The 25617-nt window shown below is 47.9% G+C and overlaps 3 protein-coding genes and 1 non-coding gene across 11 annotated transcripts in view; 3 read left to right on the plus strand and 1 right to left on the minus strand.

The window, feature by feature from the left end:
- The first annotated feature begins 1380 nt into the window (after positions 1-1380).
- Positions 1381-8640, plus strand: KHDC4 (KH domain containing 4, pre-mRNA splicing factor). 5 transcript variants are annotated; one of them, XR_005774742.1, is made up of 14 exons: positions 1381-1517; positions 1902-2142; positions 2229-2357; positions 2430-2509; positions 2586-2638; positions 2731-2894; positions 3082-3293; positions 3383-3443; positions 3823-3880; positions 4258-4520; positions 5509-5658; positions 6077-6161; positions 6550-6638; positions 7113-7128. XR_005774742.1 is itself a non-coding variant. In XM_040411427.1 (14 exons), exons 1-14 carry the CDS (start codon positions 1489-1491, stop codon positions 7307-7309), a joined length of 1878 nt encoding a protein of 625 aa, XP_040267361.1. In that variant the 5' UTR covers positions 1381-1488; the 3' UTR covers positions 7310-8640. The 5 variants fall into 5 exon arrangements, 4 of the variants coding, with proteins under 4 accessions (XP_040267361.1, XP_040267362.1, XP_040267363.1 ...); XM_040411427.1 differs by having other exon boundaries at positions 6049-6161; positions 6511-6638; positions 7113-8640; XM_040411428.1 differs by having other exon boundaries at positions 6049-6161; positions 7113-7309.
- Positions 3474-3603, plus strand: LOC120982629. The gene has a single exon (XR_005774960.1).
- Positions 8641-9796: 1156 nt separating the features above from the next.
- Positions 9797-23083, plus strand: NOP9 (NOP9 nucleolar protein). 3 transcript variants are annotated; one of them, XM_040411434.1, is made up of 11 exons: positions 9797-10129; positions 12133-12380; positions 15112-15555; positions 16892-16972; positions 17050-17191; positions 17898-18090; positions 18672-18812; positions 18885-19004; positions 20614-20844; positions 21210-21315; positions 22596-23083. In XM_040411434.1, exons 2-11 carry the CDS (start codon positions 12149-12151, stop codon positions 22751-22753), a joined length of 1848 nt encoding a protein of 615 aa, XP_040267368.1. In that variant the 5' UTR covers positions 9797-10129; positions 12133-12148; the 3' UTR covers positions 22754-23083. The 3 variants fall into 3 exon arrangements, with proteins under 3 accessions (XP_040267368.1, XP_040267367.1, XP_040267369.1); XM_040411433.1 differs by having other exon boundaries at positions 9797-9875; positions 12147-12380; XM_040411435.1 differs by lacking the exon at positions 22596-23083 and adding an exon at positions 21407-22259 and having other exon boundaries at positions 9797-9875; positions 12147-12380; positions 21210-21338.
- Positions 23084-23202: 119 nt separating this feature from the next.
- LOC120981731 (NACHT, LRR and PYD domains-containing protein 3-like) overlaps positions 23203-25617 on the minus strand; it is a 190574-nt gene continuing 188159 nt past the window's right edge. For both annotated transcript variants that reach the window (XM_040411410.1, XM_040411412.1), the window contains one exon: positions 23203-23926. In XM_040411410.1, the coding sequence (XP_040267344.1) occupies positions 23800-23926 (127 nt within the window). In that variant the 3' untranslated portion in view covers positions 23203-23799. The remainder of the gene's footprint in view (positions 23927-25617) is intronic.

A 25617-nucleotide genomic window follows, 5' to 3' on the forward strand; every position in this document is an offset into this window, starting at 1 on the left:
CTGGTATCCCCACTAGACACCAACGATCATTCATGGGGAGGCGGGCGGGGGATCGCGATCCCGCCTGCCGCACCGCCCGCCTCCCGCACCGCCCCCACCGCATGCGACACCCCCCCCCGCACCACCCGCCGGCATCAAATCGTGCAGGGGTGCAGGGGGGGGTGAAAAATATTGATTATAGGCACTCAAAAGTTTCTGATCCCCGCGGTCAGGGACCGCGGGCATCAGAAACTGCAAAAAGCGCAGCAAACCGCAGGTCTGAATTGACCTGCGGTTTGCTGCGATCGCCGACACGGGGGGGGTCACATGACCCCCCCTGGCGTTGTCACAGGATGCCGGCTGAAGGATTTCAGCCGAAATCCCGTTCCGTTTAACCCCTCGGGCGCCGGAATAGTGATTTCAAGTTAGGACGTACCGGTACGCCCTGAGTCCTTAAGGACTCGGGAAATAGGGCGTACCGATACGCCCTGCGTCCTTAAGGGGTTAACAGGTCAAGTCTGCCATTTTAACCCAATCAGCCTGACATAATGATCTCCAGCCTTGTGCTCGTCAACATTCTCACCTGAGTTAACAAGACGATTACTGAAATGATCTCAGCAGGTCCTTTAATGACAGCAATGAAATGCAGTGGAAAGGTTTTTTTGGGATTAAGTTAATTTTCATGGCAAAGAAGGACTATGCAATTCATCTGATCACTCTTCATAACATTCTGGAGTATATGCAAATTGCTATTATAAAAACTTAAGCAGCAACTTTTCCAATTTCCAATATTTATCTAATTCTCAAAACTTTTGGCCACGACTGTATATCATTTCATTGTGTAATACTGTTGAGGGGACCCTGACCAAATCCTTTAGTCCTCCTCCTCCTGGATGGGCCCCTTCTGGGTCAGGGCCCCAAAGCAGCCTCTTCCCCTATAGCTACGCCCCTGTCTCATGGAGAAGCAATGGCGCGGCGTGATTTTTCCGCGTGACACACTCCTTCTGTGAGCGCACGCCCCCATTTTCGCACTACACCCTCTATGTAATGACGCAATTTTATTATTTTTGGTAAATTTGCTATCCGTTTTTTTTTCACTGACCCATTCATTTCTATGGGGCCACACACGACAACACAGGGAGTAAAAGAACGGCCACTGTCAAACAGCCATGTGTAGTGGCAGCTGTTTGTCTCTGCAGAAAACAATAAAGTTATATATATATAAAAATAAAAATCCAGCAGCCAATCAGAATCCATCTTCCATTTCTCCAGCGCAGGTTAGAACATAACAGCTGATTTCTGATTGGTTGCTATGTGAATGCCGAAGCCTATTTCCCCCTAGACACTCTAGGCGGGACTAAAGGAGCGGTATGAGCACGTGACCGAGTGGACACGCCCACTGGACGTAACGATTGGTGGCACGTGTAGGTGTGGTCTTGACGTGCGTGCGTCGTGACGTAGTTTGGAGGGGAACGAGAGAAGGCTCGGGCTGAGAGTTGTGAGGTCGCCATGTCAGCGATGAGCGCTCAGACCGGCGGGTGAGCTGCTGCTTCTCCGGGCGGATCGCGTGGGGGGCGTGCGGTGTGTGGAGGGGGTAGAGCCCCGGCTGAGCTGCTTGGGCCGGAGCTAGGCCGCCACCAGGAAGTGAGGTGGGGGATGGGGTGTAGAAGGTGTGCTGAGGTGGGCTTCTTATTGGGAGGGGTCGGGGTGCTGATTAGTGGCTGCCATGGTAACGGAGTGGGGGTGGGGTGTTAGGTATTGGGGGGCACAGATCTAGGGGGGGAGGTCCTGTATTAGACCCAGGCACAGCCTGCCAGGTATTGAGATGTACAAGGGGGCAGGTTCTGGGGGGTCCCTGGGTGCAGTCAGGGTTTGGGGGTCTGTATTTGCCAGTGTAACTCTATTATATATATATTTTACAGACGGAGAAGTAAATGGGACCAGCCGGGCCCTGGAGGTGCCCCCCTCCTCCTCCTCCCGGGGGTGATGCCGGTGATACCGCCTGCGGGTGCCGCCATGTACATGCCACCCTCAGAGGAGACCAGCGAGGCGGTCAGTGCGCCCTCCGGGGCCCTCGACGCCGCCGCCGCTGTGGCTGCCAAGATCAATGCCATGCTGATGGCGAAGGGGAAGATCAAGCCCGCCCAGGGCGCCCCGGACAAGGTGAGGGCGGCACTGCCGAGCCTGTGAAGGGGGGGGCGGCCGACTCTCTGCGCCGGAAGCTTCTCACGCTTTACCTTACACTCTAGGTCTCGGTAGGCGGGAAGCCGCCATCTGCGACCAAAAGCAAAGACGACCTTGTGGTGGCCGAGGTGGAGATCAATGACGTGCCGCTGACCTGCCGGAACATGCTGACCCGCGGGCAGACGCAGGACGAGGTGGGTCGCCTTCTCGCTGGCGCTTAGCCCGGTGGTAAGAAGAGCTTGTCACCATTTATATTGTCCCTGCAGATCAGCCGGCTGAGCGGGGCTGCGGTGTCCACCAGGGGGCGCTACATGACGCCGGAGGAGAAAAACAAAGTGGGGCCTGGGTACGTATTCAGACTGGGAGTGAGACCCCCGACCTATTTACTGAGGGGTAATCTGACTGCTCTTCTGTTCTGGCAGAGAACGGCCGCTCTACCTGCACGTCCAGGGCCAGACCCGGGAGCTTGTGGACAGTAAGTAGACTCTGATCTCGGGGGGTGGGGGGGGGGGTACATGCACGCCCCCGGTTCCGTGGACTACTCCGCACTGTTCCGTCTCTCCACAGGAGCCGTGAACCGGATCAAGGAGATCATCACCAATGGAGTCGTCAAAGCCGCCACCGGCTCCAGCCCGACCTTCAATGGCGCCACTGTCACTGTGTATCACCAGCCGGCCCCTGTGACACCGGCACCACCCGTGGCTTCTTCTAAGCCGCCGTTCCAGTCTGGGGTATGTGTAGGGTTCAGCCAGTAAAGCTGATTGGTGGGGTGGAGCATGACACGTGGCTCTCTTCAGTGGTCTAATATCTGGGGTCTGACTCCTAGTCACAGCACAGCGCTGTCTAGTGGCCGTGCTTGGTATTGCAGCTGATTTAGGGTCGGAGGACATGAAGCACTCTCCGTTGTCCCCCTTACAGATGCATTACGTCCAGGACAAGCTGTTTGTGGGGCTGGAGCACGCCGTGGCCACGTTCAGCGTGAAGGAGAAGGTGGAGGGGCCGGGGTGCTCTTACCTTCAGCACATCCAAATAGAAACCGGAGCCAAAGTCTTCTTGAGAGGGAAGGGCTCGGGATGCATCGAGCCCGCTTCTGGGCGGGAAGCTTTCGAGCCCATGTACATCTATATCAGGTGCGTCAGACCCTGGGGACTTAATGGACATGGGGGGGGGACGTTTTGGGGGAGGAAGAAGTCTAAGCCTCTCTGCTCTCTCTCCACAGCCATCCAAAGCCTGAAGGCCTGGCAGCGGCCAAGAAGTTGTGCGAGAATCTCCTGCAGACGGTAAGTGGCGGCACTTCGCCCGCTGCGGGTAATGGAGGGTGAAGAAAGCGGAGTCTGTGGAGTGAGGCTCCGCTGATACTGCCCTCCTATAGGAAATGTATGGTCAGAGAGCAGCCGTGCTACCAGGCAGAGTGGGGGCTGTCTGCGCCATCCGACATCCCTCGCCTTTAGATGGGTGGGGGTCTGCAGGTTGTCCTACGTATACCTTGTTTGTGTGGAATTGTATTGTCGGGGCCAGTGGAGGGCGCTCTTTCAAAGTGATTGTCACATGACCAGGACGATGTCGGCTCAGGTTTCCATCCAGTGGAAGCAAGCAGAGGGTGGTTAACAGAATGTCAGATATTTTCAGTATGGAGTACACTGTCTTTTCTTCCCTCAGGTTCACGCGGAGTACTCGAGGTTCGTCAATCAGATCAGCTCGGTGGCCCCTCTGCCCGGTATGTAATCCTAGCTTCAGGAAACCTGACTCCTCCCTGACAGCTTCAAGATGTGATGTTGCCCTGGCAGTCGCCGCCGTATCCTCACCTCTATAAATAGTGTTCGAGGAGCAGCACGTCTGATTATGAAGCTGACCGGCTGCCAAATGTAGTCTGCTTAATTTCTGATATACCCCATACCTGGGCCCCTATCCATTGCCTCTAAACTTATTTTGACACCCCTGAGGATAGGGGGGGGGGGGGGGCAGTGCTATACAGATGCCCCTGCTGCAGCTGGGGTAAGAGGACAGATGGGGCACAGAGAAGGCAGGTATACATTTCTTAGCCCCACAGGTTTCCTGGAGGACCCCTTTAATACCTGCAGTCTTCTTTTTCAGGATATGTCCAGCCACCCCCGTTAGGCGCTGTGCCCATCCAGCAGCCGCCATACTATGCAGCAAATGGCTACCAGAGCGGATTTCCAGTGGTGTCACCCATACCTCCTCAGCAACCATTGCAAGTGCCATATGTGGTCCCTGCACCAGTCAGTGCCCCGGTGCCTCCTGTACCTGCTGTCATGCCCACCATGCCTGCCCTGGTACACCCTGTGCCTACACGTTATCCAATCGCACAAGTGCAGCCCCCGGTGACTGCCATTCCAGTAAGTGACTATAGGATGAGAGTACCACTAGCAGAATAGTGAGTGCAGCTCTGGAGTATAACACAGGGTGTAACTCAGGATCAGTACAGGATAAGTAATGTATGTACACAGTGACTGCACCAGCAGAATAGTGAGTGCAGCTCTGGAGTATAATACAGGATGTAACTCAGGATCAGTACAGGATAAGTAATGTATGTACACAGTGACTGCAGCAGCAGAATAGGGAGTGCAGCTCTGGAGTATAATACAGGATGTAACTCAGGATCAGTACAGGATAAGTAATGTATGTACACAGTGACTGTACCAGCAGAATAGTGAGTGCAGCTCTGGAGTATAATACAGGATGTAACTCAGGATCAGTACAGGATAAGTAATGTATGTACACAGTGACTGCACCAGCAGAATAGTGAGTGCAGCTCTGGAGTATAATACAGGATGTAACTCAGGATCAGTACAGGATAAGTAATGTATGTGCACAGTGACTGCACCAGCAGAATAGTGAGTGCAGCTCTGGAGTATAATACAGGATGTAACTCAGGATCAGTACAGGATAAGTAATGTATGTACACAGTGACTGCACCAGCAGAATAGTGAGCGCAGCTCTGGACTATAATACAGGATGTAACTCAGGATCAGTACAGGATAAGTAATGTATGTACACAGTGACGGCACCAGCAGAATAGTGAGTGCAGCTCTGCAGTATAATACAGGATGTAACTCAGGACCAGTACAGGATAAGTAATGTATGTACACAGTGACTGCACCAGCAGAATAGTGAGTGCAGCTCTGGAGTATAATACAGGATGTAACTCTGGATCAGTACAGGATAAGTAATGTAATGTATGTACACAGTGACTCCACCAGCAGAATAGTGAGTGCAGCTCTGGAGTATAGTACAGGATATAACTCAGGATCAGTAATACACAACAATCAGATGATGGTCTTTCATATATTTTCTATATTGTCCTCTGCTCTTCCCGTTCTCCAGGCTCCTGTGGTTGGTCCATATGTTCCTCCTGCACCTCTGAAACCATCCACCGCCCCTCATCCGGCACCATGCTTGCCCCTTCAAGGTCAGAAAAGGCGTTTTACAGAGGAGCTGCCTGAGGAGAAAGACTCGGGTCTGCTGGGATACCAGGTGCTTTAACCCTTCTGTTCCCGCCATTTCTTCTGTCTCTCACAACTCGGCAGGACATTGAGCATGGTTGTCCCTCTGCACTCATGTAGCAGTGCTGGGGGAAGTTGTGGCCAGCCAGACCAGGGGCCGCTGACGGCGTCTTTCTTTTGGGTCATGGATGGGGTGTCAGGCAGGGTTCCCCTCCGTCTTGTCTATAAGAGATCATGAAATCCCTGGCGGGAGAGATCAGTCATTGTGGTCCTGGGGTGGGGGACTTGCAGGTGGCTCTTCAGTTTGGAATCTGTAGCCGACCCCCCGATGCAGGAGTAGTGGGCTGATAAATGAGGAGCAGGAGATGACCCCCGCCTGTAGAATTGCTAATAATGCTACTGTGTATTTTTCTGCTCATAGCATGGACCCATTCATATGACTAATTTAGGTACAGGCTTCCCGGGCCAGAACAAGATGGACGCTCCTGCCGCTAAACCAGACCCCGCCCCCGGCAAGGACCGTGAGAGGGACAGGTGAGAACCGGGAGGCTGTGTGCCGACCCCTGCTAGGAGTGGGAGTCAATGGAAACCGGTCCGATGCTTTGTGCCATAGGCTCCTTGTCCGGTGGAGACACTGGAGTCGAGCAGGCCGCACCCTGATCCTCACAAGCCTGGCCGAAGTCCTGCACGGGACGCAGGGCGCGCATGGACCGTGCAGGGTTACACCCAGGCTCATGATGAAACGCTCCCAACAGGTTCACCTGTAGGCAATGATGGCATCTGGACATAAAGGTTTCCATTCACTAACAGCAGGCAGAGATCTTGAAAATATAAGCAATAGAAACAACACTGCAGGTTCCATCTAGCCTTCGCCTCTCCCTAGGGTGACGTTTTCTGAGCGGTCTCCTGCCTCCCCCCGCAGGCAGCTGATGCCCCCGCCAGGGTTTCCGTTGTCGCTGCAGAAGAGCCCAGAGGAGCGAGGGGGCGCGCGGAGCTCGGAAGGAGCAGACGGTGAGTGTTGTGCGCCCGGCCGGAGTTCTGCCAGCGCCATGTACCGATCGCCCCGGCGGTACTCAGTCTCCTATGACATGAGCAGCTCCTGCGTGTATAATTCTGCCCCTGCCACCCTGTGAGACGCTTCTGCAGAGGGTGGGGGGGGCAGCTTGGCACAGTGATTTAGGCCTCATCTCTAACTGCATATTTCTATATTTTTGTGTCTTTTTTTTTTTTTTTTTTTTCTTCCCTCTTCTCCATTTTCTCTTCCATGACTGTGGACCGCGTGCCCGTGCTGTGGTCGACCCGACGCGTGACCCGCCTGCGGGGACTCCTGTTACAATCTGGTCTCCAACTAATGTGTTTATTTCTCATGAATTAACGAATGCGGGTATCTCTCGTTCTGGCGTTACATTTCCTCCCCCGTGTCTCCTTTGTAAACCCCCCCTCCCCTTTTTTTTTTGGTTTTTGTTCTTTTCTTTCTCGTTTTAGAGACCCTCGCCAAGAAGCTAAAGGCTGACAGAACCTTCGGCCTGGTGTCGTACGCCGGAGACTCGTCGGATGAGGAGGAGGAGCACGGAGGGCACAAGAGTTCAGGTTCCTTTTCTCCGGGGTGGAGCGGAGGGTTCCAGTATCCCACCTCCCAGCCGCGGGCCAAACAACAGATGCCTTTTTGGATGGCTCCTTAGTGCGCTGGTTACCTGCCAGCCCCCAGTGACTTGTAGCAATAATTCGGCATGTGCGCACACCACCCTTACTGGCCAGGCAGGAGCAGGTCGCGAGATGCCTACGGGATCCATCTCTTCTCCCCATGTTGTGAAGCTGGGCTCGTCCTTCCTCTGCAGATTCTCGCTGTCCCTTGGCATTTTGGGTTTTGCTGCATCTCATCCTTGTAATAGACCGCGCCCCGCTCCTCTGACTGCTGGACCCCCCGCTAATCCTGAGAGCGGGGGTCCTGCTCCCTTGTCTGGTGCAGCAGGCAGTGCTAGCGCCATGTCTTCTCTGTGGTACAGAGTTCAGCGCTCCACAATCAGATCGGGGAACGGGGCCCCTGATCCCAGCCGTCTTAGCAACCCATCTCTTAGCAACAGGATTGGCGCTAACTTATAAACGTTGGCCAACCCTCTTAGGGTCCATTCAAACGTCCGTGTGAATGGTCCGCAATTCTGGTATGCTTTGCCAAATAATAGAACCTGTCCTATTCTTGTCCGCAGTCGAGGACAAGAATAGGCATTTCTATTGATGCGCCGGGACTGCGCAACACTACGGCTGTGTGAATGGACCCTTAAAGGGGTGGTACTGTCTATCACAATGACATATCCCTACCGTATGCATCACTTTGTGATCAGTAGGGAACCATCCCCTGGGACCCCCACTGATTCTGAGAAAGAAGGGGCTGCAGCACTGACGAGAGTAGAGCGGTGTCCCCTTCAGTCTCAGGATTGTGAAGGCCCCCACCAGCTTCCTCCTATATGAGGTGGGATCGCCCCCTTTTTAAAGGGGTAAATTAGTTAATAAAATCGCGTTTCCTTTTTTATTTTTTAACCGTTGTCTGCCGTCTTCTGTCCTTAAAGAGGAATGTAAGTCTGATAGAGGAAATCTCCTTCTTCGGGCCACGACTGGTGCTGGTTTACCTGTTGGACCCTTTCCTGCTATAGACAAAGCCCCGAAAGACGGACGTGTCCTTATGGGCCAGGCTTCCGTTATGTATCATCTTCACTAGGAGAATGGGGGGGGGGGGTCTGATGAAATCCGAGTGCCCCTAGAAGCATCTGGTACTGTACGGACAGCTGGGTGGAGGGGATGTTGGGAAAACACTCCCCGTTCTCGTAGACTCCTCTTCCTTGCTGTTAACCCCCCCCCCCCAATACTTGCATGTCCTCACAGTGCTCTGATCTATATAAAGCGGATCCCTCTGCGTCCACCTCCCGCCGCCTGTCCATGCCGCTTTCTACCTTCATGTCTTGTTTTGCTGTAAATATTGAAGAAAAAATCTTATTGTAAATAAATATTATTCATATTCACGAGGCGGTGTGCGTCTGCTTCTTGGCGAATCGGCGCCGTCTAGTGGCAGTGCTTGGTATTGCAGTCCAGCCCCCTTCACTTGAATTGGGATGGTACTGTGCCTAGGCCATGTGACCGAGGAACTTGACGTCACAGCTCTTATCAGGGGGTGGCAGGAGTCAGACGCCAACCATCTGATATTGATGACCTATCATGAGGATAGGCAATCGGTTCTTACTCCTTTCCTACAACTTATGTCAGGTTTTGGTCGGTGGCGGGGGTCCGACTTCTGAGACCTCCGCTGGAGGAGTGCGCTCTCTTCTTGCTGACACTGGCTTTATGAGCCCAACTTACAGCATTTGGGTCATTAAAGGGATTATCTGATATCTTGTTATTGATGGCCTCTCTGCCGGGCCGGTCATTAGTATCTGACCCCCGGAGCCACTACCACTCCTCTTATGGAACAGGCTGTGATGCTCACAGCGCTGTTCACTGGATGATGGCAGGACTTGGTATTGCAGCCCAGACTTGTTCACTTGATTGGTGCTGTGACCGATGAACGTGACGTCACTGCCTCAGGAAGAGGCCTCATGCACACAACCGTGCCAAGCCGCCCGTGTGCCTAACGCAGTTTGCGGAACAGAAGGCCGTCAATATATGCCTATTGTGGACAAGAATAGGACATGGTATATTTTTTTTAGCGGGGCCGTAGAACGGACCACCGGATACGGATAGCACACTGAGTGCTGTCCGCATTTTTGCGGCCCCGTTGAAGTGAACGGGTCCGCATCCGTGCCGCCAAACAACGGTCGTGTGCATGAGGCCTTAATCGGACCCCAGAGGCCATCAGTATCAGTCACTTCTATAGCGCCGACCTATTCCGCAGAGAAGTACAGCGCAGCTGAAGATGCAGAATCTGCAGCATATCTCACCCATGTGTGATTTTCAGTATGTGTGTATTATTTTTCACATTTAATACTGGACTGGCCTGAGATCGGTTGTCAGGGGTACACGGCTGCTGGGAGGCTACTCCCGGGGATCCTGGCCGTCCTCTCACAGTGTGACCTCCTACCTGGAGCACTGACTGCCATTACACACAGTAGACGGGGCAGCCGCCTCCCGGGAGACCATACACTGGAACACATGGGAGGTGACGTCATCAGCTGGCGACGGTAAGAGCGCGTGGTGACGTCATCAGCGCGCGGCCGGACGCGCACGTGAGCTGCTGGAGTCTGGATGCGGCAGAGAGGTGCGAGGTGTGATGGCGGTCCGATGAGTGGTAGAGCCCGTCAGTCCGTTCAGCACGGAGGGGCTGCTCATTCACTGCGTCTTGTAACCCCCCAGCAGTCAGTTGGTATGGTCCAGAGAGGCTGCAGTGTGTCCATAATCTGTCTAGCTCCTGAAGAGACCTCCCGGGATCTGACAGAACTCTGATGCTGGCCACTTACCTCCAAGGGTAACCTGCTCGACCAGCGCATTAGAAGAATATTTCCGTCCACGGAGCGGTAGGAGGGGCTTGTGTTCTGGGGAGCGAACTGTTGTTTTTATTGGTACCGTTTACGACTTTGTGACCGCGGTTATTAAAATGTCGGCGAATCATGTGACTTTAATTTTTTGTCGTTGCGGTGTTCTCTGCACATTAATAAATTTTTTTGATTTTAATAGTTGACATTTTCGGATGCGGCGATACCTCTTATTTTTATTTGTAAAATTGGGAGGGGGGGGGGGTGATTTAAACTTTTACTAATTATTTTTTAACTCTTTCCTTTACTTTAGAACCTGGGATCTTTAGAGATCTGCTTTGTTGAATAGGATTCTGCTGAGCTGTGCCTGGTGTAGAGCTCAGCAGGCAGATTACTATGAGCGCCCTGGGCCCAGGCTGCTAACCGAGCAGACCCCTGTAATTTCACTGCGGGGGCCGCATCCCTCTGCCTTACCTCACCGATGTGGTCATTGCGGGGTTCGGTTCAATTGCTGCAGCAGCAGCCGGCTCCATACATACTCCTCACACATTAAGTACAACGCGTCAAGGGGGTTAATAATAATTTTTTTAATTTTCATTTTTTAATAAAAAGTGGTTTTATTTTAAAATAGTGGTAAAAAAACAACTCGTGTACACACATGATATCACCCCGTACTGTATCCTGTATAATAAAGATAGTATTTATACAATGTGCTAAAGTAATAAAAACACATTCATATTTGTAGTAAGAAGTGGTATGACCCCCAGGTACCTGATACCAGGCAGCCACTCCTGTAGTAAGAAGTGGTATGACCTCCAGGTACCTGATACCAGGCAGCCACTCCTGTAGTAAGAAGTGGTATGACCTCCAGGTACCTGATACCAGGCAGCCACTCCTGTAGTAAGAAGTGGTATGACCTCCAGGTACCTGATACCAGGCAGCCACTCCTGTAGTAAGAAGTGGTATGACCCCCAGGTACCTGATACCAGGCAGCCACTCCTGTAGTAAGAAGTGGTATGACCTCCAGGTACCTGATACCAGGTAGCCACTCCTGTAGTAAGAAGTGGTATGACCCCCAGGTACCTGATACCAGGCAGCCACTCCTGTAGTAAGAAGTGGTATGACCTCCAGGTACCTGATACCAGGCAGCCACTCCTGTAGTAAGAAGTGGTATGACCTCCAGGTTCCTGATACCAGGCAGCCACTCCTGTAGTAAGAAGTGGTATGACCTCCAGGTACCTGATACCAGGCAGCCACTCCTGTAGTAAGAAGTGGTATGACCCCCAGGTACCTGATACCAGGCAGCCACTCCTGTAGTAAGAAGTGGTATGACCTCCAGGTACCTGATACCAGGCAGCCACTCCTGTAGTAAGAAGTGGTATGACCTCCAGGTACCTGATACCAGGCAGCCACTCCTGTAGTAAGAAGTGGTATGACCTCCAGGTACCTGATACCAGGCAGCCACTCCTGTAGTAAGAAGTGGTATGACCTCCAGGTACCTGATACCAGGCAGCCACTCCTGTAGTAAGAAGTGGTATGACCCACAGGTACCTGATACCAGGCAGCCACTCCTGTAGTAAGAAGTGACTAATAGGTACCTGATACCAGGCGTCCTGTAGTAATAAGTGGTATGACCAACAGGTGCCTGATACCAGGCGTCCTGTAGTAATAAGTGGTATGACCAACAGGTGCCTGATACCAGGCCCCCACTGCTGCAGTAACTATGGTATGACCCACAGATACCCGATACCAGGCATCCTGTAGTAAGAAGTGGTATGACCAACAGTTGCCTGATAACAGGATGCCATTCCTGTGGTATGACCCCCCCACGTTCCCGATACCAGGCCACCGCTCCTGCAGTAAGAAGTGGTATGATCCACAGGTACCTGATACCTGACCACTACTCCAGCAGTAATAAATGGTATAAACCATGGGTGCCCGATACCAAGTCTCCAAGAAATGACTCGGAGGACAATTCCTTATATTGGTAACACGGCTCCGGAGTTGCTCTCTAGATATTTTTCTTCATCACTTTTATTTTTTAGGGACAACACTAAAGGCATGACGATGGGCACAGATCAAAAGAAACTCACCGGGAAGAAAAGACCTCAGCAGGGCGAGAGGAGCCGGGCGTCATCTTCTCAGGAGGGAGAACCACCAAAAAGACAGAAGACAGAGGCCAAGAAAGGTCCACATGACAGCCCACTCCCCCGGCTAGACCCCAAATCTGTGGGCTATTTCCGACGAGTAGGAGAAACTCTACAACAAGATTTTGAATCTGAAGACGACCGGGGTAAGAAACCAGGGCACAGTGATCAGAGAGGGCGCTACCACTTGGTGGACCCTGAGTGCCCTCCATTACTAGGGCACCCATAAAGGAGTATCGTCATGAGGACGTTGTAATAAAACCTATAAAACTTGGCGGAAATTATTTTTATTTTCCATTTCCGCCCCATTTGTTATTGTTTTCTAGCTTTCTAGCACCATGTATGCAACTATAACTGGTGCCATTAACCTGTTCGCTACCAGCGCCGTAGCTGTACACACTGCAAACTAGGTACTAAATACCAGCGATCAAGTACAGCCCGATCAGAGGCACAGATAGCTGGACCCCTGCTGTATGCGCTGGCACCGATGCTGGCGCATTAACCCTTGCACGGCCGTTGCTGTGAAGGGGACCCCATGGCAGGGAAGGCAGCCCGATGGCTGCCTTCCGGGAGAGCCTGTGAGATCCGGCACTCTGTATTACACTGAGTAATACACTTACAGCCAATGCATTACAATACAGAAGTGTAATGCATTGTAAAGGGGATCAGACCCCCAAAAGTTAAAGTCCCTCAGTGGGACAAAAAAAAAAGAAAGTAAAGTAAAAAAGAAAAAAGGGTCCTTTTCCCAAAATAAAGTAAAAAAAAAAAATAGGGAAAAAAGAACAGTAGACATATTAGGTATCGACCGGCTCTATAAAAACATCACATGACCTAACCCCTCAGGTTAACACCGTCAAAAACAAAACAAAAAAAAAAACTGCTAAAGAAACCATTTTTTTGTCACCTTACATCACTAAAAGTGCAACACCAAGCGATCAAAAAGGCATACGCACCCCAAAATAGAACCAATCTAACAGTCGCCTCATCCCACAAAAAATTAACCCCTACCTAAGTCAATCGCCCAAAAACTGAAAAAACTATGGCTCTCAGACTATGGAGACACTAAAACATGTTTTTTTTTTTTTTTATCTGTTTCAAAAATGATTTCATTGTGTAAAACTTCATAAATAAAAAAATATACATATTAGGTATTACCACGTCCGTAACGACCGGCTCTATAAAAATATCACATGACCTAACCCCTCAGATGGACACCGTAAAAAATTAAAACATTTACAAAAAGTGTAATACCAAGCAATCAAAAAGTCATACACACCCCAAAATAGTACCAATCAAACCGTCATCGCATCCCGCAAAAAATGACACTCTACCTAAGACAATCGCCCCAAAAAATAAAATAACTAGGGCTCTCAGGATATGGAAACACTGAAACATTTATTTTATTTTATTTAAAAATGCTGTTATTATGTAAAACATAAATAAATAAAATAAAGTATACATATTAGGTATCGCCACGTCCGTAACAACCTGCTCTATAAAAATACCACATGATCTAACTTGCCAGATGAACATTGGAAAAAGCTAAAAATAAAAACTGTGCCAAAACAGCTATTTTTTTGTTATCTTGCCTCACAAAAAGTGTAATATAGAGCAACCAAAAATATGTACCATAAAATAGTACCAACAAAACTGCCACCTTATCCCGTAGTTTCCAAAATGGGGTCACTTTTTTGGAGTCTCTACTCTAGGGGCGGGGGGGGGGGGGGGGGGGGGGCATCAGGGGGTCTTGAAATGTGACCTGGCAGCTTAAAGGGATTCTGTCACCAGGTTTCACCCCTGTCAGCTAAACATATGCTGATGTTCAGGGCCTCATCACGATTCCTAATGTGGGCTTCTAAATGTCATCTGTAGCCTTATTTTGCTAAAAAACTGCTTTTACTAACCTGTCACTCAAAGAAATAAGGTGCCCAAGGGGATGTCAAGGGATGCAAGGTGCCCACTGCACCCACCGCCGTTCGTGCCCAGCGCCGACTTTCCGGACTTCTGCGCCGCCTCCTAATCCTCTGTGCCGCCTCTCGCTCTCCCTCCCCCCCCCCTCCTCCTCCTGCTGTAAGATCTCGCGTGTGCGCACAGGGCTCTGCCTGATGCGCCCGTGCGGACTTCTCGATTTGGCTTATTAAAGTGAAGTGCGCATGCGCCGACACTTCGCTCAACCCCCTGTATGACCTGCACTCTGGCGCCAGCCTCTCAAAACCCTGTGCGCACGCGCGAGATCTTACAGCAGGAGAGGGGGGGGGGGTGGAGGGAGAGCTAGAGGCGGCACAGAGGATTAGGAGGCGGTGCAGAAGTCTGGAAAGGCGGCGCTGGGCACGAACGGCGGTGGGTGCAGTGGGCACCTTGCATCCCTTGACATCCCCTTGGGCACCTTATTTCTTTGAGTGACAGGTTAGTAAAAGCAGTTTTTTTTAGCAAAATAAGCCCACAGATGACATTTAGAAGCCCACATTAGGAATCGTGATGAGGCCCTGAACATCAGCATATGTTTAGCTGACAGGGGTGAAACCTGGTGACAGATCCCTTTAAGCTACCAGGTCACATTTGAAGACCCCCTGAAATCCTCTGTGAGATGCTGATATGTTTATAGGAGAGTTTAGACTGGATACAAGTGCAGCAAACCCTCAGCTCTGAGATGTGTCAGATCTGTACAGCCTGTACATTCACTGACCGCAAGAAGAGATCTTGAAGATGGTGAGTGAAACATAAAGTCTATTAGGAATTTGCAGAGTTTCCTATCTCCGTTCCAGAGACGTGTCCCATTGACATCGCTGGTCCTTGGGGCACCCGGTGGGTGGAATGGACTGTACCATTGTGTATAAGGTCCCGGGGGTATGTGATTTCTCCTCTGTTTCTTCGCAGCTCTGTTTGTCCGGAACGTCTTTAATGAGGTGAAGGGGAACGAGCTGGCTCTGGCCACAGACATGTCTGGCAGCATTGTCCTGCAGAAGCTGCTATCGGTGGCAGCCTCCTCCCAGCTGTGCCAACTCCTGGAAGTTCTCAGTAAGAGCTGGCAGCTCGTATGTTGGCATCGCAGCGGAGCTCACGTGATTCAGACCGCTCTCCTCCAGTATGAGCGGCTTCAGAGCCAGAAAGCTGCGGAGGAGGAGGAGGAGGAGGATGATGGTGATCCCTGCAGCAGCCTAGAGGATCTGATCCTGAGTCTCTGTCTGGAGGTGAAGGACAATTTCCTGCCCTACAACCAGAATACACATGGAAGCTTCATTGTGCGGACTCTGCTCCAAGTGCTGAGTGGGACCATCCTCAACCAGGAGACCTCCAAGAAAGGAGGTCAGGGGTCCGCAGGTAAACATGTCCGGGGAATGGCCATGTTCAGCAGCCATGTATTTCACTACAGAGGAAGGTCCTACCCCAGAGCATTCCCCTTAATTAATCCAGAACCCAGATCGGACTCCTAGACAGTGATGGCCAGTTTGCCCGCGAACATATGCGGCCTGCCATCTTTTTTCACAAGTCCGGCGAGGCACAGGTAAGCCGGTCTGAAAACAAGTTCGGTCAGCGGGAGCAGGCAGTTCCGAGAACAGCCACCGGGGGCCTTCATCGGGCTTAACTCGGAACTGCCTGCTCCCGGTGACCGCATTTGTTTTCAGACCGGCTCGCGGCGCACGCACAGGTAAGGGCTTACCTGTGCCTCGCCGGACTTGTGAAAAAAGAGGGCGGCCCGACGTCCACAGCATCATTGTAATCTATGATGCAGCGCGCTCCCGTGTGCACGATCAATGCCGCTCCAGGACATTTGGCCCGCTCACGGACCGTATATCTCGGAGGGCGTACGGTCGTGTGCAAGGGGCCTAACCCAGAGCAGAAACCTAAATGAATCCAAACAGCAGATCAAACGACTAAATTAATTTAGACCTCAAACTAAATTAATTCCAAACTTAAAACAGGACCCCTTCAATTAATTTAGAACCCAGAGCAGAAGCTCAAATCAACCCATTCATGACCCCTAAATTAATCCAGACCCCCAGATCAATTCTCTAAATTAATCAGGACCTGACCCCAGATGAGAAACCTAAATGAAACCATACATGACCCGTAAACTAATTTAATGCCAACTCTTAAATTAACATGACCCTTTAAATGAATTCAGACCCCTATATTATTTGACCCCCTAAATTAATCCGGACCCCAGAGCAGAAACCTAAATTAAACCATACCTGAAGTCTAAATTAATCCAGACCACAGAACATAATCCCTTAAATTAATTCAGATCGCTTTATTAATGTAGACCCCCTAAATTAACCAGAGCGGACATCTACGTAGAGCTGCACGCCTAAATCAATCAAGACCCCAGAGCAGAAGCCTAAATTAACCCAGATCTGATCCCTGAGCTAATCCAGAACAGGACCCTTTAAATAATTCAGACCCCAAAGTAGACTTGACCCCTAAATTAATCCAGACGCCAGAGCAGACACCTAATTTATTCAAACCCCTAAATAATTCCTCTCCTCTGTCCCAGCCTCTCTTCCCGTCCTGATGCCAGCCAGTCTCAGGGCCTTCTATGTGGCACACCTGAATGCCAGGTGGCTTTACCAGTCCAGAACTACCAATCGCCGTGCAGAAACCTGTGACTGGAGTATGTCCTGTCCCTTTAAGCCGCCATGTTTCTCCTCTCTTGCAGTAATGTCTGAGTTTGAGGTTCCACCCAGTTTCTTGCAGCAGTTACAGGAGATGAGCGCATTATTCAGGGGTCCCATCGGAGGTGAGTTCTTCTCACGCCTTTACCTTCCACATTACCTCTCAGTTCCACAACTGACCCTCGCTCTGCCTTCTCACCAGTCTTTGCCACCCATAAACTGGCCAGCTTGGGGATGCAGACCGCTTTAAAGGTCCTACACAGGAAATCGCCGTCCACGTGCACTGCACTCTGCGATGATGTCATCAGCTTCTTGTCCTCCAGGAATGTCTCAGGAGATGGCAGGTAAGGGCTTGGGAAACTCTATTTGGGGAACCCTTGAACTAAATGTATGGTGGTGACTCTAGAGCGAAATATTTAAAGGATAACTGTCATGTTTTCTATTTTTACATATGTTTTTGCTGAAGCAGCATTATGCATAAAGCAATCTTTAGTTTCTTCAAATACCACCGTTTTTCTTGAGTTTTTCCCTTAGTTACTGCTGTTTTAACTTCTACAATATGAGGATCTTCTCAAGATGGCTCCTCTGCCAGTTCTCTGAGGTCAGAACTGCTTTCCCTCACTTCCCATACACACTTGCTGTAGCCAGCAGCTCCCTGCCAGCCAATCAGATTGGATGACTGAGCGACACGCCTCCTCACTCTGAAGCCTAATGCAGGCATGCAGTGTGAAGGACCGCCCCTCTGTCTTCTGTTTACACTAAAGGGAAGACAGACAAGCCCTAGCAACAGTCCTTTTAAGAGAGAAGTGGAAAGGGACATTAATGAAAGCTGTTATTATAGGGTAATTACAGATCTTTTGGCAATTATTGACAGACTAACTCATGCCTAGCTCTAATAAACTAGCAAATAAAAAATAATATGACAGTTACCCTTTAAATGATGCCTTCCCATTGGTTGTATGCTCTCCATCCCCTGCCCTACTCCGCCCATGAGGTAGAAGATGAACCCCGCCCCTGCTGAACCCCTACTGACCTTTTTCTTTTTCTCAGTGCCCTCTTGGTTTTTCTGAAGGATGAGACCAGCAGCCGCCTACTGGAAAAAATTATTGAGGTTTCCGAGAAGAAACAACTGCGCCGCCTCTTTAATGCCCACTTTCAAGGCCAGCTTCAGGCGCTGTCAGCACATCCCATCGCCAACTATGCGGTGCAGAGACTTATTCGTGCCATCCAGACCAAGAAGCTGGTTAGTAATCCCACCCATACATATTCTGTTCAGACATGTCTGAGTTATCGGGGTTCAGCAGCTTGGTGACAACCATTTATGGCAGCCATTACAATGCCCTGCCCATTTATGTAGACCAAGGATGACACATAGGTTTGTATTGATTTGTGCCCTTTGCCTGTGTGTCAGTCTTTACTGTAGTTCTGGAATTCTATATCAGGACATTCTGGCACTCCAAAGGTTCAAGTGCAAATCAAGACTTTAATGCGGCTGCACATGTGACGTTTCGGTCTGGAAGGACCTTCATCAAACTATTGCTGCTCTAGCTGAGAAGGAAGAAAGAATGTCTCCAGGGAAAAGTGTGTCCAGACACTTTTTCCTGGAGCCATCCTTACTTCTCAGCGAAAGCAGCAATAGTTTGATGAAGGTCTTTATGAACAGAAGCGTCACATGTGCAGCCACGTTTAGATAAAGTCTTGACTTGCACTTGACTCTTTGGAGTGGCAGAATTTCCTGATATATGCTCTGGGGTGGGATCCCTGAGATGACTTCTGGGATTGTCTGTATACTAGAAGGACTGGCTCCCCATATTATTTCCTCAGTTCTCAAGGTTGTTTGAGGAGCTGTCACCAGCAATGGAAGATGTTTTAGCCAAAGGTCACATGGGGATCATCACAACCATGGTAGAAACCTGCAAGAGGCTGGAGAGTCACCAGAAGGAGTTAGTCGCCCATCTCATGGAGGTAAGTGATCCCCACCGCAAGTCCACGTCCTTTTATAACATCCAGTGTTAAATAGTTATCTCAACCCCCCAGGCCTTCCACTGCGCCTCCCCAGCCTCCCGCCGTGTGACTTGTGTGCCGCTTCTCCTGACTCTACTGACTTATGAGACTTACTACAAGATTGAGGAAGAGGAAGAACCTTCTGAACATAAAGTAAGAGCTATCCTTCCTGCCGTCCAGTCCATATTCCTCATCGCATTAGGCCATATTGTACATAGGAGCAGTATTATAGTAGGTATATTCTTGTACATAGGAGGCAGTATTATAGTAGTTATATTCTTGTACATAGGAGCAGTATTATAGTAGTTATATTCTTGTACATAGGAGCAGTATTATAGTAGTTATATTCTTGTACATAGGAGCAGTATTATAGTAGTTATATTCCTGTACATAGGAGCAGTATTATAGTAGTTATATTCTTGTACATAGGAGGCAGTATTATAGTAGTTATATTCTTGTACATAGGAGCAGTATTATAGTAGTTATATTCTTGTACATAGGAGGCAGTATTATAGTAGTTATATTCTTGTACATAGGAGCAGTATTATAGTAGTTATATTCTTGTACATAGGAGGCAGTATTATAGTAGTTATATCCTTGTACATAGGAGCAGTATTATAGTAGTTATATTCTTGTACATAGGAGGCAGTATTATAGTAGTTATATTCTTGTACATAGGAGGCAGTATTATAGTTGTTATATTCTTGTACATAGGAGGCAGTATTATAGTTGTTATATTCCTGTACATAGGAGGCAGTATTATAGTAGTTATATTCTTGTACATAGGAGCAGTATTATAGTAGTTATATTTTTGTACATAGGAGCAGTATTATAGTAGTTATATTCTTGTACATAGGAGGCAGTATTATAGTAGTTATATTCTTGTACATAGGAGGCAGTATTATAGTAGTTATATTCTAGTACATAGGAGCAGTATTATAGTAGTTATATTCTCGTACATAGGAGCAGTATTATAGTAGTTATATTCTTGTACATAGGAGCAGTATTATAGTAGTTATATTCTTGTACATAGGAGCAGTATTATAGTAGTTATATTCTTGTACATAGGAGGCAGTATTATAGTAGTTATATTCTTGTACATAGGAGGCAGTATTATAGTAGTTATATTCTTGTACATAAGAGGCAGTATTATAGTAGTTATATTCTTGTACATAGGAGGCAGTATTATAGTAGTTATATTCTTGTACATAGGAGCAGTATTATAGTAGTTATATTCTTGTACATAGGAGGCAGTATTATAGTAGTTATATTCTTGTACATAGGAGCAGTATTATAGTAGTTATATTCTTGTACATAGGAGGCAGTATTATAGTAGTTATATTCTTGTATATAGGAGCAGTATTATAGTAGTTATATTCTTGTACATAGGAGCAGTATTATAGTAGTTATATTCTTGTATATAGGAGGCAGTATTATAGTAGTTATATTCTTGTACATAGGAGCAGTATTATAGTAGTTATATTCTTGTACATAGGAGCAGTATTATAGTAGTTATATTCTTGTATATAGGAGGCAGTATTATAGTAGTTATATTCTTGTACATAGGAGCAGTATTATAGTAGTTATATTCTTGTATATAGAAGGCAGTATTATAGTAGTTATATTCTTGTACATAGGAGGCAGTATTATGCATTGTACATTGTGACAGTATTCTATACGTTTTATTGTTGTATTTGGAGCTATTCAGTAGAATGTAGAAACGGAGCATCTAATGTTTGTGTTTTTGCGTCTTCACGATTAGGATAATCCAGACATAAAGCTGCAGTCTATTAACTATCATGGTTCTATATTACTGCAACACCTCCTCCATTTTGACGATCCCACCATAGTTCTGCACAGCTTGGCCGGTATGACAGAGGCAGACCTCCACACTGTAGCTTGTAGCCAGGCCGGGAGCCACATATTTGACGCTCTGCTCAGCAGCACCACAATCACAGAGAAACAGAGGAAAAAAGTTCTTCGGAAACTAAGGGTAAGTCTGCAGTAATAGGTCCGCTGCTCAGGGCAACTGCCAAAACTCACAAGTGTCACCACAGGTATCTGCTTAATTTTCTGACTCTGATAGTTGACTTTCTTGAAGGACCAAATAGAGAGACCACTGAGGATAAACCCTCTGGGACGTGTTTTTACTTGAGAATGTTGGTTTCTAGCTTTAGATATTTTCTAACCTGTGTTGGTTTTATGAGCTAAGACCTAACCGATAACCAATGTGAAGGGTTTGGAGTCCTTTAAAGGTCCCAGTGTTGTTTAGATGATCGCTTCCTTTTTCAGACCCTGAAATTCTCTATAAGTATTACCCAGTGTAGAAAACGATCCCCATTTTTTTTTTCTCTCTAGGGTCACTGCGTGGAGCTTGCGTGTAACAAGTATGGAAGCCGAGTTTTGGACCGTGTATGGAATGCATCCTCTATGGGAGTGAAAGAGGAGATTGCTCAGAAGCTAGGTAACGATCCATCTATATCCTGTCTGTTATCTATATGTTCCACATAGAAAAGTCACGGATTAACCCCATTAAAATAAAATGGAGTAATCCACTGAAAAATGTTTTAGCTTCGGCCTTCTGTCCCAGAATCCAGAGCTGAATGTCAGATTTCTGTGGCCACAAGTCTCTTTCTTTAAACTGGTGTAAAGTAGAACTGGCTTAGTTGCCCATAGCAGCCAATCACATTCCACCTTTCATTTTCCAAAGGAGCTGTTAAAAATGAAAGCTGTAATCTGATTGGTTGCTATGAGCAACTAAGCCAGTTCTTCTTTACACCAGTTTGATAAATCTCCCCCATAGTTTTACAGTGAATTCAGTGGTACGGGAATAAAAAGGGTTTGCAAGGCTTTGTTGAATAAAACGTTTAGTAAACTATGATATTTAAATATACAAAGTGTAAAGTATGTAATGGTCACCTAGACCATTCGACCACTTCCCAATATGGCCTCTGACCGACATTCCTATGATACATAGAGAGGTGGTAGTCAGAAGACACCTTACTCTGTCGTGGCCCCTTCTAACGCTCTGTTTGCAGTATGCATGTACTGTTACTTTATACGTCAAACAAAACAATAGCTGATCTTGGAGAGACCAGCTACAAAATCTTAATGAGGCTCCGCAGTATGGGTCTCAACACAGCAATCCAAAGTGCAAAGCTCCCTGGGCGACAGTAATCTGCAAAATAACCGTGAGGTCCCAGTGATGGGTCTTCAACACACATCCCTCCAGGGAAGTAAAACCAAATAAAGGAATGCATATACCAGTACCCACCTACAATACAAGGAATATCACTACATTAAAGGGGTAGGGAATAATTAAAGGGAATGAACCATTAAGGGTACACTCACACGTTCAGGAAATGATGTCCGGAGAATCCGCAGGCAAATGGGTGCGGTCAATCTGCATCAATTGGTGCGGATTTTCTGCAGTGAATAGAGAAAATCCGGTCAGGAACAATAAAAAAAAATTGACATGCTGTGGATTCAAATCCGCACCGCAGGTCAAAATCTGTGCGGAAAAAAACTGCTTTGTGTGCATTGAGAATTCCGAATTCTCATAGAATACAATACACGTGACCTACGGTACGGATTTTCCTCACGCAAATCAGCAAGGAAAATCTCTGATGGTGTGCGTTTAGCTTAAACATAAACCTTCCCTCGCTCCCACAGTGTATCGCGTCCTGGGTCTTTTTTCTTGTGGTTCTTTTCTCCGTGAAAATGTAATTTCCCTTCTTATTTCAGTTGAAAGACTCCGGGAGCTGCAGAATGACCCTATTGGACACCACATCGTCCGTAACTTTGCCCTAACTCACTTTGTGAAGCGTCGGAAAGACTGGCAGGAGCACCAGCAGGCGGAGAACAAGAAGCGCAAGATGTTTGCTGATATCCTAGAAGACTAAGGAGATACTTGGCAATTAATTGTTGTATCTTGTGTGCGGCACTTGCCTTGAGGAACTGAAGACTGCTAGGGCAAAGTGTTGGCATGAGGCCACTGTTTGTGTCTGACTGTGGGGTTAGAGGACAATTGTACTGGTCCCCAGTCTTCATCATTGTCTGTATAGAGGAGCCTTTCCCCATAAGAGTTATAAGAAGGTTCAGTCATTGTATTAAGATCGATAATTTGATATCTTGACAACTTGCTCATTTTTCGTCACTTTTACACGACCTTCCAGAAGAACAAGGTCCTTTGTTGTACAATACAAATGTCAAAATCGTTTTGTTATATCTTTCGTGCTTGAAATCTGATTTATTTGTTGGCCCAAATCCTGGGCCTACACTACTGAGACAGTCTGATGTACTCTTCTAACTTCTGACAGGTGCTGGTGCTGTCATTTTGGGGGAAGAAGAGCCATTTCTCATGGTATCATTTCATGTTGGAGTAGTGTAACCTGGGCTGGGGCTCCAGTTCAGATTCCTTATCAATGCATTGGCGGTGGAACTTCTGTCTCTGTGTGCATAACCATGAGGAGATCAGGGTAGTGGCAGCTGCAGTCGACCCATAGGTCTTCTGTGTCTCCTCACTATGCACTATGGCAGTAAGTGCTCTACAGCCCTCCTGTGATTTGTGATGCTGCCACCATTAGTACCAAAGCAGAACTTGCTTTGATCACTGAACTCTCCTGTTTTCCATTCATGCCTCCATTTGTCGTGTAGCACCAGTGCCAGGCCCTCTTGGCGTTGATAAGAGTTCAGGGGCAAATGAGCTAGTAGAGTGAAAGAATGCAGTCCTGCATCAGGTAGACTGTTTCTTATGGTCCAGGTGGTCACTGCAGGGGCTACAGCCTAACCGATTTGTGATGCCATGGCTATCCTTTGAGATACAGCATCTCTCCTTATATGGAAACTATTTGTCTATCTTGTCCATCCAGAACCTTCTCTACTTGTGTGACCACTGTTCAGTTTCAAAACCACGAATGCACTACATACACTTCTTATCCAACTCTTTCTAAGAACTTAATGATGGCTGTCCAGCTTCTCGAAGTCCCACTATTTGGTCCTTTTCAAAGTCTGTTAGTTGCACGCCTTCATCTAGCCGACTTAGTGAACACTTCAACAACAACCACTTGACTGTCCTGTAAGAGAGAAGACGAAAAACAACAACGATGATGCCAGTGGAGCATCTGTGTGTAAAGTACGGATCTTGGACCTTCAATCACTACATGCCTTTTCCAGCGAACCTTCCATTCCTATAGCAGCAAAATCTATTCCACAGCACTGTATAAAGATTATCGTCACTCCTTGTCCTCATTGGCGCTCACCATGTAGGTACTTGGGTAATATATATCACTAGCGGGTACTAGGCAAAGGAATGTTGAGAAACACAAAAAAAAAAGTAAACAGACATCTCATCACCCAAAAAGGCTATAAAGGATTGTACATCAAAAAGAAGACTTGGACGTCCCCCTGTTGCTGTTCATGTTAACACTAAATAGGCTTTTCTAGTATTGATCTGCATGGTGGCTCAGTAGTTGGCAATGGTGTCTTGTAGCACTGGAGTCCTGGTTTAGAATCCAACCATGGACAATATCTGCTTGGAGTTTTTATGTTTTCCTCCAGAAATATGCAGCTTGGTGGTGAACGCCAATGGGGCAGGGACTGACGATTATTACTTTAGAAGCTCAGTAATGTTTATTGGTCTCCTCTATGGGACCTCCATTTATGTTCCTCGCTCACACAGCCATGTAATATGGAGCTGCTATGGTAAGTGAGCAAAATAAACTGAGGATAAATATTACCCGACCGATCATTTGTTATCTCCTCAAGCAAAACTTCCATTTATCCTGCAGCCCTGTACAACAAGGACCATCATTCCTTGTCCCCATTGGAGGTCATCACCTAGTTGCATATTTCTGGAGGACACTCATAGAGAACATACACATGCCATGCAGATATCAGTCTCATGTGGAGACAAACCCAAGAAACCAGTGCCAGCTACTGAGGTGACTATGCACTATGGGGTAACTGGTGTCTATTTTTTGTTGCAATCAAATTTCTATCACTTCATAGGGTTTTCAAAAGCACTATCATGTGTTTGGCAGCATGGTGGCTCAATGGTTAGTATTAGTCAATAGTTCAAATCTGCTTGGAGATTGTGTGGTTTCGTCTTATACTTGACTGTGAGTGGTGACTATGGCTGTGTAATATGTTGCTGTTATATGAGTGAGCAAAAATAAATTGGATTTGAACCAAGGACCCCAGTGCTATCCACTGAGCCACCATGTTGTCTGATGTGCAAACATATTTTTGAAAACACTATGAGGTGATGGAAATATCATTGCTGGTTCATGTCATTGCTCACCTCCAAGTGGTTACTTGTGTTTAGCAGTGTGGTTGCTCCAGTGGTTGGTGCAGGTGGTTTAGAGCTGTGAGGTTCTTGGTTTGAATCTGACCATGGGTGAGATCTGCATGGAGAGTGTGTGCTGTCTGATGGTGGTGGTTTGGTGTGAGATGGAGAAATTGTGGTACTGTATGTAGTGAAATGGAGAAAGGGAATGTGTTTGAAGGTTGGTTGTGAGAGGAAAAGGAATTTGTTTGGACTGGAGAAATTGTGGTAGTGAGATGAAAAGGTTGGTTGTGGGAGGAAAGAAATGTTTGGACTGGACAGGTTGTGTGAGGTAAGATTTAAAAGAAAGTAACTTTTGGATTTAGTTTTTAAAAATTATAGTGGTCTCCACCCAGGGAGACCACCATTTAATTGTATTTGTATCACACAAAGAACCCTTTCCTTCATCTCTTACCACCAATCTGCATCTTTCAGGAGAAC

The sequence above is a fragment of the Bufo bufo genome, chromosome 11, assembly GCF_905171765.1.
Source record: "Bufo bufo chromosome 11, aBufBuf1.1, whole genome shotgun sequence".
Taxonomy (NCBI): Eukaryota; Metazoa; Chordata; class Amphibia; order Anura; family Bufonidae; genus Bufo; species Bufo bufo.